Below are 17,369 nucleotides of genomic sequence, written 5' to 3'. Positions count from 1 at the left end.
GGATGGATGGATGGGCATTTCCTTGAAGTAGGGGTTCTCAAGCTTTTTTTTTTTTTTTTGTAAGCTGCCCCCCTCCCCCCCCCCCCCCCAAAAAAAAAAAAATTCCACTGTAGTTGGCTGCCGCCCCCCCCCCCCCCCCCCCCCCCCCACACACACACAGTTCAATAGATGATAACTTATGATTAGTAGTAGTTAAGGTGTTTGCAATTGTTCTTTGTGACAGTAGTATTTAACAGTTATTCACCAGAGACAACGTGAATATCAGTGAATAATAACCGAGACAAAGTCGAGGTTGTTATTCACTGAGGCGGATCATTTGTTGTAGTATAAATACACAGGTGATTATTTAAAAAAAAAAATTACTTCAAAAGCACCATGCAAACGTAATAAAGGCGCAGCACAGACTTGTCACTTATCTATGCCGGGTCACATAAAATATTTTGTTTTGAAATAAATAAAATGGACCATAATTCCACCTAACCTTTGAATAGTTTTAGACCAAACTTCATAGCATCTTCAGTGCTTTTTAGGAACAGTATTTTCTTTCATAATTTCTAATTCTTTCTCACTTATGGTGACAACGCGATTGGCCATTTTGCCAAGTTGTTCGAGGTGATTATTGAGAAATAGTTCATATTTCTTGACCAATTAGCATGCATGATTTCCTATATTCACCTGCATATTTATACTAAAGTTGTAGTTCAGGTGTTTAGGCATAGTAATAATTTATTATTGTTTATTATTATTTAGGGGAGGCACGGTGGTGTAGTGGTTAGCGCTGTCACCTCACAGCAAGAAGGTCCGGGTTCGAGCCCCGTGGCCGGCGAGGGCCTTTCTGTGCGGAGTTTGCATGTTCTCCCCGTGTCCACGTGGGTTTCCTCCGGGTGCTCCGGTTTCCCCCACAGTCCAAAGACATGCAGGTTAGGTTAACTGGTGACTCTAAATTGACCGTAGGTGTGAATGTGAGTGTGAATGGTTGTCTGTGTCTATGTGTCAGCCCTGTGAGGACCTGGCGACTTGTCCAGGGTGTACCCCGCCTTTCGCCCGTAGTCAGCTGGGATAGGCTCCAGCTTGCCTGCGACCCTGTAGAACAGGATAAAGCGGCTAGAGATAATGAGATGAGATGAGATTGTAATCATGACTTGGTACAAAATCATTATCCAGGAAAGGCCTAGTCTTTGAGGAGCAAAGATGGGCTGAGGATCTCCAGTTTGTCAACAAATGCATGAGAAAATTATTGGAATGTCTAAAAGCAATGTTCCTCAAAGAAAGATAGAAAAGGATTTGGACATTTCACCCTCTGTGGTGCATAATATCTCATCTCATTATCTGTAGCTGCTTTATCCTGTTCTACAGGGTCGCAGGCAAGCTGGAGCCTATCCCAACTGACTACGGGTGAAAGGCGGGGTACACCCTGGGCAAGTCGCCAGGTCATCACAGGGCTGACACATAGACACAGACAACCATTCACACTCACATTCACACCTACGGTCAATTTAGAGTCACCAGTTAGCCTAACCTGCATGTCTTTGGACTGTGGGGGAAACCGGGGCACCCGGAGGAAACCCACGCGGACACGGGGAGAACATGCAAACTCCGCACAGAAAGGCCCTTGCCGGCCACGGGGCTCGAACCCGGACCTTCTTGCTGTGAGGCGACAGCGCTAACCACTACACCACCATGCCGCCCCTTGTGGTGAATTTGAAACGAAAAATGAGTGACGTCCTAGTGCCGTTGCACACCTTAAAACCTGTTTGTAGGAAGAATGGGACAAAATAATACCTGAAAGGCTTCATGCAGACATCTTTCAAGTGTTGTGAGAAGGAATGGCAACATTATAAAGTGGTAAATGATTATTTACCATTCCAACTTTTTTGGAACGTCTTGCAAGAATCAAAATTGAATTCCCCCCCCCCCCCCCCCCCCCCCCCAATAAAACATAAAATTCATGAGGTAAAGGCTGTATTGTTTTGAGTGCAATACATATCAAAGATGAATTACGAATCCTTGTTTTCAGTTTAAATTTTAATATACCATCCCAACTTTTTCTGATTTGAGGTTGTAGAATAAAGGCAAGAGGCTACTGCTCAGTAGGCTATTTGAAAGGCGTTTGCACTGTTGGCACCTTAGAAAAAATGGCGATGTTAAAACTGCTTTTCATATTTATTGCACAATACAAAACTGGTATCAGGGATCTCGAGGCAAAGAACAGTTGGAAGAGAGAAGAGATGAAAAGATTAGGATGTACTTCAGTAGAAATTGCAAGACAGAAACAAGAGGGATCAAAATAGCCCTTTAAAAACGTTGTCTAAAGTGTACTGCAATAGCAGTGTTGCAAGTCTGAGGCTACTTTTTGAAACTGAATTGAGGAGATGGGAATAGCCTTTAAAAATTCTGTCAACACTGTTGAACGGCTGCAAAATCAAAGTAATTTTCAGTGTGCAAGTGGTGTTTCCAAAGTCTGAACTCCTGTATACTTCTGAAGGTCTGCTAAAGTTCAGGGGTTTTTTTTTTAAAGTTTATTTATTTATTTTTTATTTCAAATGATAACTTTTCAATTTGTGTCAGAAAACAGAATCCAGGGATACATGTCTGCCCGGGGGCATTTTGAGTTATTGACAGATTCAGAAAGTACAGTTTCTAAGCTTTCCAATGATGCCTTCCATGTGGAGATCTGACAATATTTGAAGAATGTGTGGCCTTTTGAAAGTGTATACTTCTGAGGGCGATTTTCTCCCTTTTCTGTTTTAAGTTTTCCATCTCAGCTACTCTGGGTGCAGGGCGGGCACATAATGGTGCTCATTTGCATGACATTAAGGAAAGCCCTACCCCCTACTAGCTAGCACGATGCTACTTTCATGTAAACAAAGATCACCACGTCAATTTTCCTTCCATGCAAAGTATGCCCAAAACAATTATGAAGTACAAAAATAAGTCCTAAAGTATACTTTAACGTTTTGTGGTTGAAAAATTACACCGTTAGAAAGAAAGATAGCACAATGATGACACAACTAACACAATGCTAGTTTCATGTAAAGCCTCGGTCACAACCGGCTGTACGTGCTCCTACGGCCGGTCTACATGCAAAAAACGCATGAAACGCACGAGAGCGCGCGTGTGACGTGCTGATTTTCGAGCCGCAGACCGGCTGCAGAGGTTCTTTGTCACGTCAAACAAACTCTACGGGCGCTTACGTTTTTTTCAGGTTGCAAGACAAACTTACGGCCAACGCGCGTCTTTCTCCACGAACAAAAAAAAAAAAAAAACGCAGCGATTTGGGAAACGCCAAAAATCACATGGCCAAAAAAAATCGTACGTCCGGTTGTGACCTAGGCTTAACCAAACCACAACACTCTCCGTTACATGCAAAAATAACCACACCGCCTTAGATTAATAAACTTACCCCATCAGAAAGAGAAACGGCGCCTTGCACACACCAATGCCTCCGATGGAATGTAGTCCTAGAACGGTCCGTGTATCATCCGATCATTCAAGTATTCCATTCAATCTGGAAAACGAGGTTGCATTGTTTTTTGCTAGAAATGGTTATCTCCGATGTAAATACTGTGTGTCTGTTTGCTTCGTGGTGTTTCAGCTCCTCTGCGCTCCGTTTAGCTTCCTCATTCCATAGTGAAATCACACGCCTGTATGCAGCTTAAGTAGCCACGAGCTCAGCTCGTATCATACAGCTGATTCGCGAAAAAAAAAAGACTTAAATCATCATGTGAATGGCCCATATGGTAATTTGCCCACACCCCCCAGCAGGCTATAGTCCTGACAAAAACGAGACAATTTGCAACAAAAAATGTATGCTTTTCCAACAGAACAATTTATCTGAAATACTGATTGCATTCTTCAAGATCTCAACTTGCACATGATGGAAAAAAACAAAAATCACAAATTTCGAAAAAAAATGCTTCTTTTGCAATTCTCGGATTTGTTTCGGCCGACATGTGTCCCTGGATTCGGTGAGGGGTCACGTTTTCATTAGTCAGGCTGAAGACAAAGATGGCTGATTTGTTGGTGCAACTGTAATCCACACGTCTTGTATTTTGCGAGTGAGGGTTCTGTGACCATGCGCCCCGTTTGAGGTTATCACGCCCCACAGTTTGAGAACCAGAGACTTGGAGTAATTGAATTTGTGTCAATTAAGTTTCTCTTTTTCGTGGTGTGTATATCTGCAAAAACCCGCCTCTTGGCCTAACTACCCGTTTGTAACTTGTAATGAGTATTTACAATCACGATTATTTGAGTTTAGTCACCTCTGTAAATAAGATACTAATTCAGATAACCTCATATATTCCTTTTCTGTACATATCTGTTTACTGACCGCATCCTTGTTAATTGGAGGAATCAACCCAAGAGTGGAAGTCGCTAGCCATGTCAGGGCAAAGGAAAGGAGCTTCAGCACGTCTGCGAAAATGTGACTTCTGTAGAACGACCCGAGAGAAGGAGTGTGGTCAGCTCCTGGTATCGGACAACCAGAAGGTGGCAGCCCACCACAAATGCATGGTGAGTGAACAGTCTACAAACTACGAGATCTGCTCTGTTCAACTGCACAAAAAAAAAAAAAAAAAGTTTTCTTCCAGAAACTTCTAGTTAAAGTAAATTTGGCTACTGAAAGTGATTTTATCAAACAATGGTTTCAGCAAATGATCTGTCAGGGATTTTTTTTTTTTAAAGCGTGTTGCCGTTTTAAGTGCTTTTCTGTATGTTACAAAATCCTTTCTGCTTTTATTTTGCAGCTTTTCTCATCCGCTCTAGTAACGTCTCACTCAGACAGTGAAAACATTGGGGGATTTTCTATTGAGGATGTAAAAAAAGAGATCAAAAGAGGAAACAAATTGGTAAGTCGCAAGCGTCATAATAACCATACAGTTAGGTCCATAAATATTTGGACAGACATTTTTCTAATTTTGGTTCTGTACATTACCACAATGAATTTTGAACAAAACAATTCAGATGCAGTTGAAGTTCAGACTTTCAGCTTTAATTCAGTGGGTTGAACAAAATGATTGCATAAAAATGTGAGGAACTAAAGCATTTTTTAAACACAATCCCTTCATTTCAGGGGCTCAAAAGTAATTGGACAAATTAAATAATTGTAAATAAAATGTTCATTTCTAATACTTGGTTGAAAACCCTTTGTTGGCAATGACTGCCTGAAATCTTGAACTCATGGACATCACCAGACGCTGTGTTTCCTCCTTTTTAACGCTCTGCCAGGCCTTTACTGCAGCGGTTTTCAGTTACTGTCTGTTTGTGGGCCTTTCTGTCTGAAGTTTAGTCTTTAACAAGTGAAATGCATGCTCAATTGGGTTGAGATCAGGTGACTGACTTGGCCATTCAAGAATATTCCACTTCTTTGCTTTAATAAACTCCTGGGTTGCTTTGGCTTTATGTTTTGGGTCATTGTCCATCTGTATTATGAAACGCCGACCAATCAGTTTGGCTGCATTTGGCTGGATTTGAGCACACAGTACGTCTCTGAATACCTCAGAATTCATCCGGCTGCTTCTGTCCTGTGTCACATCAATAAACACTAGTGACCCAGTGCCACTGGCAGTCATGCATGCCCAAGCCATCACACTGCCTCCGCCGTGTTTTACAGATGATGTGGTATGCTTTGGATCATGAGCTGTACCATGCCTTCACCATACTTTTTCCTTTCCATCATTCTGGTAGAGGTTGATCTTGGTTTCATCTGTCCAAAGAATGTTCTTCCAGAACTGTGCTGGCTTTTTTAGATGTTTTTTTAGCAAAGTCCAATCTAGCCTTTTTATTCTTGAGGCTTATGAGTGGCTTGCACCGTGCAGTGAACCCTCTGTATTTACTTTCATACAGTCTTCTCTTTATGGTGGATTTGGATATTGATACGCCTACCTCCTGGAGAGTGTTGTTCACTTGGTTGGCTGTTGTGAAGGGGTTTCTCTTCACCATGGAAATTATTCTGCGATTATCCACCACTGTTGTCTTCTGTGAGCGTCCAGGTCTTTTTGCATTGATGAGTTCACCAGTGCTTTCTTTCTTTCTCAGGATGCACCAAACTGTAGATTTTGCCACTCCTAATATTGTAGCAATTTCTCGGATGTTTTTTTCTGTTTTTGCAGCTTAAGGATGGCTTGTTTCACCTGCATGGAGAGCTCCTTTGACCGCATGTTTTCTTCACAGCAAAATCTTCCAAATGCAAGCACCACACCTCAAATCAACTCCAGGCCTTTTATCTGCTTAATTGAGAATGACATAACGAAGGAATTGCCCACACCTGCCCATGAAATAGCCTTTGAGTCAATTGTCCAATTACTTTTGGTCCCTTTAAAAACAGGGTGGCACATGTTAAGGAGCTGAAACTCCTAAACCCTTCATCCAGTTTTAATGTGGATACCCTCAAATGAAAGCTGAAAGTCTGGACTTTCTGTCCATGTCCATTATATAACTATAACCTGAATATGTTTCAGTAAACAGGTAAAAAAACAAAATTTGTATCAGTGTCCAAATATATATGGACCTAACTGTATATCACATGTAAGGGGGTTCAGGCTTTCATGTTTATGCTTTCAGACATAAATTATCAAAAAAGGGCATATTTGTTTAACAAATAGAACGTACAAATCGCCAACAAACTCAATCTAGGACAAAAATAACGCTGCAGAAGCAAAACCAGGACCACCCAAACGGACATTTATTGAAGGGAAGCTACTCAGGCAAGCATAGATTTGACAAGCTTCTTCACGCTTGATTTGTTTTGTTTTTTCGCATTTGTGTGGTTCAAGGGGTCGTGTTGCAGAATAAAACGACAGTTCAAGATTGTGGTTGTCTAGTTGCGAATGCAGTGAGTGATTTTTCCTTTTGACTAGAGTTATTTACAAGTACATGTGACCACATTAGTAAGGCTTAAGGATCTTTATTTACTGGGTGACTTTTTTTTTTTTCCCCCCCCACTTCAGGATGAAATTTGAGCGGTGATTTAAGTCTATAGTAAGCGTGTGTAGGGACCTCCAAGTGTGAAGCTGTTTCTTTGAAGTTAAGTACAGAGGTTACTATTATAATATTTTTAAAATGCAGTAATATACCCTTTTCTGTGAGGTTTTATTTGTAGTTTTGCAAGTTTATAGAGGGTTTGCAATTTTATTTTAATCCCCCATTTTTTTTTTTTTCCCTACATTTAAAGGAATAGAAAATGTAAAGTAAATACATGCATGGGTTGGCAGCTTGTAATATTGAGAGCCTGTAAGAAAAGTTTCAGGCACGTTTGACCATTTTATAAGAAGGTTGAGCGTTTTTGTATCGCTGCTCTAATGCCACCAGGAGGCTGCCATGTTACCTGTTGGAAGGGCGATGCGTGTCGTCATTTGGGTGCAAGGCTGAGTGTATACTTCACTAGTGAAGGGGCAAAGCGAAAGGTCTACTAAGGTGACAATGTCGGGGGGGGGGGTCACTATACATCTGAAATAGTGTATTAATGAGCTGCAACCCTGGCTTATGGACAAACCTGAACTCTTTACCTGTAAAATGAGGCTGAAACTATGCGTTATACTATTCGTTAGCACGCTTAACATGCTCTCGACTCATTCATGAAAAACTTTATCAAGATGTCCCCAGGCTTGCCTACCGTAATTACCGTAGTAGGCAGTCCAGCCCCCGTGGCAACGCAGAAAGAGGGTAAACAAACATTGCTTTACTATACAGGATTCATGTGAACATTACAGGAAGATGCACTTGTATGAAAAAAGGTGGAAATATTGCCAGAAACACCCGAGCTGTTGGTATGGATTTATTTGGTAAAATTTTTTTTTTTTTTTAATGAAATAATCTCCAGCCAGGGGCAGCTTCAAGTCTTGCTCGCTATATGGAGCTTCCATGTCTTGCGCCCAAATGATGTCCGAGCACTGCCAGAAACGATCGGGGGGATTTTTCTGATTGGTTAAAATATTTTCAATGGCGGCCTCCGTGAAATCGTCCATTTCTGCATAGAAACTGACTTTTGGAGATGGATATCTTAGTTATGTGAGCTCCTTATTTTCAATTATTCACATGAATCATTAGTTTATTTCATAATCTATCTTCGTGACTGTATTTTAAAAATGGGTTTTCTTTTAAAATATTGAGATTTATTGCTGGATTTGTTGTTGCACATTTATTGACTGATGCACTTGGAGTAATGGAAGCAGTATTGTATTTTGTTTCATAATGGTAAATCCAGGGCAGTCACATCAACGTTGAAAAGTACGCAGTGTAAATAACCAGCTACAGTTGCATGCAGAAGTTTATACACAGACATGAACATCACCATGGCAGTATTGGGCTTTCAGTGATTACCTTGAGCTATTTTTCTGTGGCAGAACGATTGTACAACAAAAATCTTAAAATTTGATGCACAAGTTTTAATTTATTTTGGGTTTTCTGGAATCAACACAGGGTCAAAATTGTGTATATACATGAGCGTGATGTTGGCAATGGATTAAGCAGTGTGACAGACCCCACAGTCGGCCTAATCCATCCAAAATCAACAGAAATGCCTGGTAAGGCCATCCTTAAAAAAAAAAAAAATCAGTTTCCTGTCCACCGGGTGAGCAAAAAAATTTTCAGTAGGGAGGGAGGGATTTTTTTTTTTTTTTTTTTATGGATGGATAAGAAATCGCAATGCTGTGTTTTGCTTTTTCTTTCAGTACTTTTTTTTTATTACAAAAGCAGACACATTTAATAAAATGACAGTTTAATCGACTGAAACTTGTACAAAAACTAAGTTAGCATTTTAAATGCTGACTAAGGCTGCAACGATACATTAGGCTACGATACGTATCACGATATTAGGGTCACGATACGATACGTATCGCAATACACAATGATACACGACAAACTGGTGTGAAAATGTCAAAAATGACATTTTTAATATGAATCAACAATAACACCATACATTTATGCAGACATTAGTGTATGAGAAATGATGAGCGACCAGCCGATATAAACAGATAACACATCCTTCATCTGTTTACATAAAAGGGTGACTTCTTACCATGCTTACAGTTCTTACTAAATACCAATATATCAGCAATGCATGCATATTACATGCAGTGTGTGGAATAATCCACTGTACATATGCAGAGATTGGACTGACCAACTGACTTAGTTGGACTAAAACAGACTAGTTGATTAAAGCACCATTTGCATAATAGCATCTGTCTTTCAAAAACAAACTAATAATAGTAACAGCTACAAACTGCTCTTTAAAAACATTAAGTCCAGTTAGTCTTTTAAGCTTCCCCTAGAAAAATCAGTACATCAACAATGAGTGTTGACACGCTATTTGAGAATTACATTCAATTGACTAGATTAATATGATTACCTTAACATAATACTGTAGTATACTACATGATAATCATACTACCAGAACTAGAGAATGATATGTGTCATCATGGCACTTTGCAGTTAACAATAAACTAGCAGAAACTACACACTACTTAGTAAAACTAGAACAACCAACCAAGTTCCTCTTTGTACATCAACGATAATACCATAATGCTACACATCTGTTGTGACTAGAGAGTGACCAGACTTGGTTGGATTATAATTTATAACTAGAACAATATGCTCATATCATGAGACTGTCTAACTGAATCATATGGTCTTTCGACTCAAAACTAGAAGTTGTCCAGTGCCCTTCACACAATGAAGTTGAAACTAGGTACTGTTTAGGGAAGTAGGTTACTAGGTGAATAGCTCCCAAACTACTGATTTGTATGAAGCTGGTGGTTTTTCAAGTTCCATTTTTACGAAGCTACCTCGTGTATTAGCAACATGTGCCAACGTCAATGTTACCAAACGATCTGATTGGCTACGGACAGAACCGAATGCACACGGAAGCGCAAGATCTACTGCGCAAGCGCGAATACCTCGGACACGGTATTGAAACTGCCCCGCATGTAAAAGTTGATCACTCTGAACTTAGTAGCTTATTATCGTTAGCATATTGAGTACGGTCACACACGGACTGGCCATTGGGAGTAGTGGGAGTTTTCCCGGTGGGCCGGTGGTTCAGCGTGGGCCGGCGGAGGAAAAAAAAAAAAACAGTTGCGCGCTGGCCTTTAATATGATAAGCAATGTTAACAGTTTCTTAAAGAAACTGACATACGCCGCTCTCGTCATTTCGAACACGCTAACAATTAAGTTCTGCAAAGAAACAGTTTCTTAACAGTTAACAGTTTCTTAAAGAAACTGTTAACATTGCTTATCATATTAAAGGCCAGCGCGCAACTTTTTTTTTTTTTCTCCGCCGGCCCACACTGAACCACTGGCCCACCAGGAAAACTCCCGCTACTCCCGATGGCCAGTCCGTGTGTGAGTACGGTGTATGATTAAATTGATTGCAGAACTTAATTGTTAGCGTGTTCGAAATGACGAGAGCGGCGTATGTCAGTTTCCCAAATGTTTCCAAATAAATACCCACCTTTCGTGTCATTTCGACGATCACGCCTGACTATAATTGTTTTAAGTATAATATAGTCTCTACATGCGGAAAATGAGTTAGTATCGTCGTGTATCACGATTCGTTCTGGCCGGCGATACATATTGTATCGTGGCGAAAGTATCGCGATGCATCGGTGAATCGTTGCACCCCTAATGCTGACTGCAACATTTGCAAAACTTTTACAAAGGTACTTAAAATGTCCAACACACGGACTTTTTGTAGTTTTAAATCGACCGTTAGGCCTAGTTCGGATGAAATTACACTATTAAAATGATCACTGAATGATTTTTTTTTTTTTTTCCTGAATCTTTACTATTTTGTTGTTCGCTAGAATACCATTTTGCAATTTCACACTTAAGCAAATGTTTGAAAACTCCGGATCGCCTTCCTTGATGGTGGCTGGCTTTTTTTTTTTTTTTTTTTTTTTTTTTTGTGCCGCACGGCGCATGCGCCGAGCTGATTCAATTCTATATTCTGCGCGGAATGCAGGGCTTTCCACAAGCGCCGGCTGCCGGCCATACAGCCGACTACACAATTAAGTCCAGCCGGCTACTTTAATGACCATTTTTGTAGCCCACAGGCTCTAAATATTAATTTTCGATTTTAATAAAATTAAATGTTTATCCAACGGACTGACAATAATGTCAAACTGAACCGCACTCATTTAAGTTGTGATTCGCGCTGTTTGTACCGATAATAACCACAAATTCCCTGCCGACTTCGTTGATCAAGGGAGAGTAACTAATCCGCGGCCCCGACATGCGGCGTGTGCGCGCACTCGGCGGAGGCAGTAGTGTGTCAGAGGCGACATCGGAGGGGACAGAAGCAGAGATGACGCTTATTTTGTCTCCGGTAAACCATCTTCTCTCGTTCAATTACGTGCTGGCATCAAAAGACACCGTTGGTTCTAAATGAACCCAAACTGAGTCGTTGGAGTGTATTTTCATACACAAATGGAGAAATGTTCGCTGAGTGTGTAATTGTGTAGCCCCACTGCAGACCGTTGTCGTTGTTAATTCATAGCATGCTCAGCTGCGTGAATGTGTCATGCACCGAAAATAAGAGATTTACAAGCCAGGAACGCCTCATGATGCAATACGCAAGAAAAGAAGATTTACTGCCCTTTTACTTTTGTATTTGAGTAAAGTGAATAAATAAATGGTCTGTGGAAAATACATTTAATCCTGGGAGCTGCGTGCACAGGAGTTTTTGTGTTTACCCCCCCCCCCCCCCCCCCCACACACACACACACTCCCAACCGCACAAACGGCACTCACCCGGCCGGTGGACCGGAAACAGAACATTTTTTTTAATAATGGCCTAGCCTAATCTTTTGGTCCCACACACACAGATATTGGTTAATTAGCTTTAGCTTCAGCATGTGTAAGTGCAGATTTTCATACGATATTGACAATGGATTATGAAAAATTCCAATAATAGCTGAAACATTTAACTTTCCCTGCAGTGCGAGAGCAGGATTGGTCCCCAATGTTATTTTGTGTGTTTCAAAATTAGTTGATGGGTGCTTTGTATTTTTATTTTTTGATTGAGACCGGTAAGCTTTTCCCTCCAACACAGTCATGTCACTTTTGAGTTTTAATATTCTGAATATCTCTCTCTACCACGTACTGTAGCCACTTCTACCTTCCATAGAATGATATATTAAGGATGAAGTGTTCTGAAATAAATCACTTATTTTCTCTGGGAATGTGCTGATTTCATTTTTTGTTTTGCTGTTTTCTGGCTACTTCCTGGATGGTTCTGAAAAGCTTGACAGATGTAGCAACTTTAACTGAAGCCCGGCACACATGGGTGATTTTTGTCATTTGGTCGTGAAACTTTGACGCAAGCGAAAAATTGCTTCGTGTGAATATTTGCGACGATTTTATTTATTTGGGCTTGCGATAGATCGCAGGTTTTGAACATGCTTTATATTCTGCGACAAAAAATTGCCAGTCACTGACTTGTTGCAGTGATATCACTGCGTATGCGTGTCTTTGCGATGACTGACTGACAAAGCAATCACCTCCAGAGGTTAAGCCAATCCCTGCCCGCAAAGTAGTCATGTGATTTTCCACATGATTTGCATCCCGCCTCCCCAAATCACCCACTGGTCGCAGATAACGTGCACACGCAGCTACCACAGAGGGGAAACTTGCATCCAAAAATCGCAATACGCTTGTGACGAGAAGTCGTCTGCGTGCACCGGGCTGAAGAGCTTTGTGGGGTTTTGTGAAAGGTCAGTTGTAAGAAAAGTTATTGGGAGGTGTAACCACTTTGCCAAGCCACTTTGTTGGAAGAAGACCCAAATGGTCACTCTCAGCTGAGAGGAAATTGGTTTGGACTGTCCGGAACAACCAAAGAACCGCCAATGCCCAGACTTGTCATGAACTGGAAGCTGCTGGAACACTAGTGTCACTGTGTACAGTTAGGTGAGGTTTACATTGCCATGGACTGACATGATGTCCAAGAAAGAAGTTCCTGGTTGACGAAAGTTTTCAGCTGACCACATGGACAAAGAAAAAGCCTTCTGGAGGAAAATTGGTCACAATGACCAGAGGTACAGAGGAACACCGTACAAACTTGCAAGCATGGTGGTGGTAGCAGCATTATGCTCTAGGGCTGTTTTGCTGCCAGTAAAACTAGTGCACTGCATAAAGTGGATGGAATAATGGAGAACTACCTGAGAACTGTTCAGCATTTCTTAGTATAATGTAAACTGTTTTAGGAGTAATTTGATTAAAGCATAACCTCAAGCCGTCAAAAACTTGGACACAATTGGGTGTTCCAACTGAACCATGACCAAATGCACATCAGAGCTAGTTGTGGAATGAATTAAGTGAGCAAACATTTAAGCTGGAAAACAAGTCCTGACTGCAACCCTATCAAAAAGTGCGCTGTGCCAGAAAATGTGCACACACTTAAAGGATAACTCCGGAGTGAAATGCTTTTTAGGTCTATTTTCGCATTATTGGGAGTGCATACGTTGGGTTGCTATCACAATCACGTCAATTGAATGTGTTTTGAGAAAATTAGTTTTTTGTGATTTCAACCGGAAAGCGCTAACACGGCAGTGGCCGGGGCAGTCCGTAAAAGCCGAGTGCAGAGCCCATCCCGCTGGAAATGCACCATGGGCTCTGCACTCGGCACTCAACTTTTACGGACTGTCCACTCAAGATGGCGTCTGAGGAAGACCAACTGCAGGTAAGGTCGCTGGATTTTTATTTACTCTTCTAACACACACTATCTGTGCACCTGCAGAGCCAGGGACAACTCGTTTTGCTTGTAGGAACCCTAAACTCACTTCCACAGAACTGTCATGTTGGTTTGAGCTTTGCAATGGTTTTAAAACTAGCATTTTGTATCGGCAAAAAGACATTCCCCGGCCACTGCCGTGTTAGCACTTTCCGGTTGAAATCACAAAAAAATTATTTTCTCAAAACGCATCCGATTGATGCGATTGTGATAGCAACCCAACGTATGCACTCCCAATAATGCAAAAATAGACCTAAAAAGCATTTCACTCCGGAGTTTTCCTTTAATTGAACCATCAGCTCTGCCAAGAAGAATTGTCATATCAAACCAGAGTTGTGCCAAAAGTTTGCTGATGGCTACCAAAAGTGTCTGGTCGAGGTGAAACTTACTAAGGGTTGTTTAACCAGATATTAGGTGTGCCATATGTAAATATTTTAGTCTGTATGTACAATTTTTTTTGATCCCTTTTTTTTTTTTTTTTTTTTTAAATAAAGCTCAAAATAAATTTCAAGATGTATTATGTTCAGTCATTCTTCTACGGGGAGTTCAAAGAAAAAAATAATTGAAAATCCAATATTGCCATGATGTACATGATGACCATCCCCATGCATGTAAACTTCTGACTGGAACTGTATATCCTCTTTGTATAGATTGGATTTTTTTTTTTTTAAATAAATGTGGATTCTTTCCATAACTTATGACACTGGTAAATGGTAACCGGTATGCAGGCAGATATGGTAAAGGCACAGTGGAGAAAAGGGTGGGGAAGGTAAAACCTTCATGTTTTGTGCAGGTATATGAGCTGGAACCTGAGGTTCTTTTGGACTGTCCACCTACTGAGATGATCCTCAAACACCACTGGATGACTAAGGGCCTCTGCATGCTCTTGCGACAAGGCTTTCGCAGATAGTTGTAATTTATCGTTGAGCGGGGAGTAATAGGCGTGTGCGATATTATTCACCGCCACAACACAAGGGGGCGCGAAATCACTAGGAGTAGTTGGTGGGTGTGGTTAGTGGAGTGTTTATCCTCCGGTTACTTATAATGACTAGAACCTGGAGTCGTATAGATGTACGTACTTCCTCACTTCCTCGATCAACCGCTCTTCGTGCTGCTCCATCTTCGCTCGTGTTTTTAAAAATGGCGGTCATGAAAACAAACCAAACCGGGAAAGTAGGGAAGCGGATGTAGAGTGGACCAATCAGAGCCCTCTTGTCTGCAAGGCTTCTGCGGTGGTCACAATTTTTGGGAGGTGCGTGCAGAGCGTCTGCGAAGGGGGGGGGGCTACGCAGACGCCATCTGCGAGGACTGCGTTGTCAGCATAAATTGGCCTTAAATAAACTAGTTAATGCCCATTTATTCATGTTATGGTTGCATTTAATTCTGCCATGTGTCTAACTTGCTTTGGATAAAAATGTCTGCGAATGAAATGTAAATTTTTTTTTTTTTTTTTTTTTTTCCCAATCTGTAAATAGATGTGCTCATTCTGCCGCCGACCAGGGGCTACCATAGGTTGTGATGTGAAGACATGCCGGAGGACATATCACTATTACTGTGCCCTGTGGGACAAAGCCCAGACCAAGGAGAACCCGTCCCAAGGCATCTATCTGTAAGGGAACATTTTCACATGCACTTATTTTTCAAAATAATTGCTGTTCCAAAAAACAAAAGTTAATAGTCTCTTAATTTGGACTTTTTCAGTGTTTACTGTCATAAACATCGTGATGCTTCCCAAGATGCCAGCGATGGTAATAAATGCTTACTATTTTAATTTGATGAAGGAAGGAACATTAGTCTTTTTATATTACAAACATAACAGTCCATTCTAATATGCACAAATGTTAACTGCTACAAAATAAATGCTATCGTAATTTTGCTAAATATATTGGCTGTGTGTGCACTCTGTCAGAGGATCAAGGAGTTGCAGCCAATGATTCAGATTCGTCCCCACCCCGGAGCAGAGGGCGTGGCAGATTTGAGAAGAGCCGGATCAGAGGTGTACCTCGTGGCCAGTCAGAGGATGCCCGTTCAACTTCTTCACAGGGAATAGATGAAATGGAGAGCTCTTCAAATGTAGGAGTTTGACTCTTCTCTCCCCCCTTTCCTTTTTTTTTTTCTTGTTTCACTTTGAAGTACTGAGCTAAAGTAAGGATGCTAAGTATGTAAATATATTGCTTATGACTGTCTTGTCTTGACTCACAAAAAATCTCCTGATTGTATTGGCCAATCATTTTGCATGTGCCAGAAAAGGCAGTGTGTTGCATGCTAATGTGTAGTGGTTGTGGTTGTAGCGGGACCGGTCCCCTTTGAGGGGCAGCCCCAGTGAGTCAGGTCTTCGCTGTGGTTTCTGCCATGCTGGTGATGAGGAAAATCAGACCCGCGGTGTTCTTCATTGTGATAACGTAAAAAAGGTTGCCGCCCACTATAAATGCATGGTGAGTTCCCTGTCCGCATAATCATTTGAATGTACTCAGGCCTGTGCTTCACTCTTCGTGTAAGCATCTAATGATATTATAAATCATATCCAAGAGAGCGACCACTGGAAAGTAATGATGTATTTTCATATTTGACATGAGTTACTGGGTTTTTTGTTTGTTTGTTTTTAAAGAAAATAATTAACGTAGATTTATTTTATTTTCCCTTTCTTTCCCCCTCCAGCTTTTCTCTTCAGGGACTGTCCAACTCACTACCACATCACGTGCAGAATTTGGTAACTTTGACATTAAAACAGTCATTCAGGAAATAAAGAGAGGAAAAAGAATGGTGAGCTCTTACTTTTCAGAACTGTTAGTCTGAATAAAGTATTGCTCTGTAGCTCAGTTTCTCTTTAACTTGGTTAAGTTGGTACACATGGTCAGATAATTCAGGGCTGTAGTCAGTATTATGCTAAGTTAGTAATGGTGTACTGAGACTACTTGGTATGCTTAAAAGCTTTGTTAATGTGACTGTATATCAAAAAATAAATCTCTTGGCTGCTATGCTGTAATCTCTCTGCACACCTGCTATCCCAGTAGCTCTAGCTAGCTATCTAAAATGGTATGAAATTAGTCTTGGCACTTCTGATATTTGTACTGTAGTAATCATTTTGTGGTCTTCTGCCTGTCAAATACATGAGCACTATGGTTGTACAACTATTACATTTTTAGTCGCGAAAAAGTAAAAGTAGTTGACTTATTTCCATAATTAAACTGATTCAGAACTTCACTATTTTAGGCAATTATATTAGTGCAGGGGCGGCACAGTGGTGTAGTGGTTAGCGCTGTCGCCTCACAGCAAGAAGGTCCGGGTTCGAGCCCCATGGCCGGCGAGGGCCTTTCTGTGCGGAGTTTGCATGTTCTCCCCGTGTCCGTGTGGGTTTCCTCCAGGTGCTCCGGTGTCCCCCACAGTCCAAAGACATGCAGGTTAGGTTAACTGGTGACTCTAAATTGACCGTAGTTGTGAATGTGAGTGTGAATGGTTGTCTGTGTCTGTGTCAGCCCTGTGATGACCTGGCGACTTGTCCAGGGTATACCCCGCCTTTCACCCGTAGTCAGCTGGGATAGGCTCCTGCGACCCTGTAGAACAGGATAAAGCGGCTAGAGATAATCTCATCTCATTATCTCTAGCCGCTTTATCCTGTTCTACAGGGTCGCAGGCAAGCTGGAGC

The 17,369-nt window shown here is 41.3% G+C and overlaps 1 protein-coding gene across 2 annotated transcripts in view; it reads left to right on the top strand.

Moving 5' to 3' along the window:
• Nucleotides 1-17,369, top strand: part of phf6 (PHD finger protein 6) — a 33,695-nt gene that overhangs the window by 4,879 nt on the left and 11,447 nt on the right. For both annotated transcript variants that reach the window (XM_060927815.1, XM_060927816.1), the window contains exons 2-8: nucleotides 4,351-4,512; nucleotides 4,746-4,847; nucleotides 15,199-15,332; nucleotides 15,425-15,471; nucleotides 15,633-15,796; nucleotides 16,015-16,158; nucleotides 16,382-16,486. In XM_060927815.1, the coding sequence (XP_060783798.1) occupies nucleotides 4,381-4,512; nucleotides 4,746-4,847; nucleotides 15,199-15,332; nucleotides 15,425-15,471; nucleotides 15,633-15,796; nucleotides 16,015-16,158; nucleotides 16,382-16,486 (828 nt within the window). In that variant the 5' untranslated portion in view covers nucleotides 4,351-4,380. The remainder of the gene's footprint in view (nucleotides 1-4,350; nucleotides 4,513-4,745; nucleotides 4,848-15,198; nucleotides 15,333-15,424; nucleotides 15,472-15,632; nucleotides 15,797-16,014; nucleotides 16,159-16,381; nucleotides 16,487-17,369) is intronic.

Source organism: Neoarius graeffei, chromosome 8 (genome assembly GCF_027579695.1).
Source record: "Neoarius graeffei isolate fNeoGra1 chromosome 8, fNeoGra1.pri, whole genome shotgun sequence".
Classification (NCBI taxonomy): domain Eukaryota; kingdom Metazoa; phylum Chordata; class Actinopteri; order Siluriformes; family Ariidae; genus Neoarius; species Neoarius graeffei.
The sequence above is the reverse complement of the archived record's forward strand: the minus strand, read 5'-3'. Positions and strand labels throughout refer to the sequence as shown.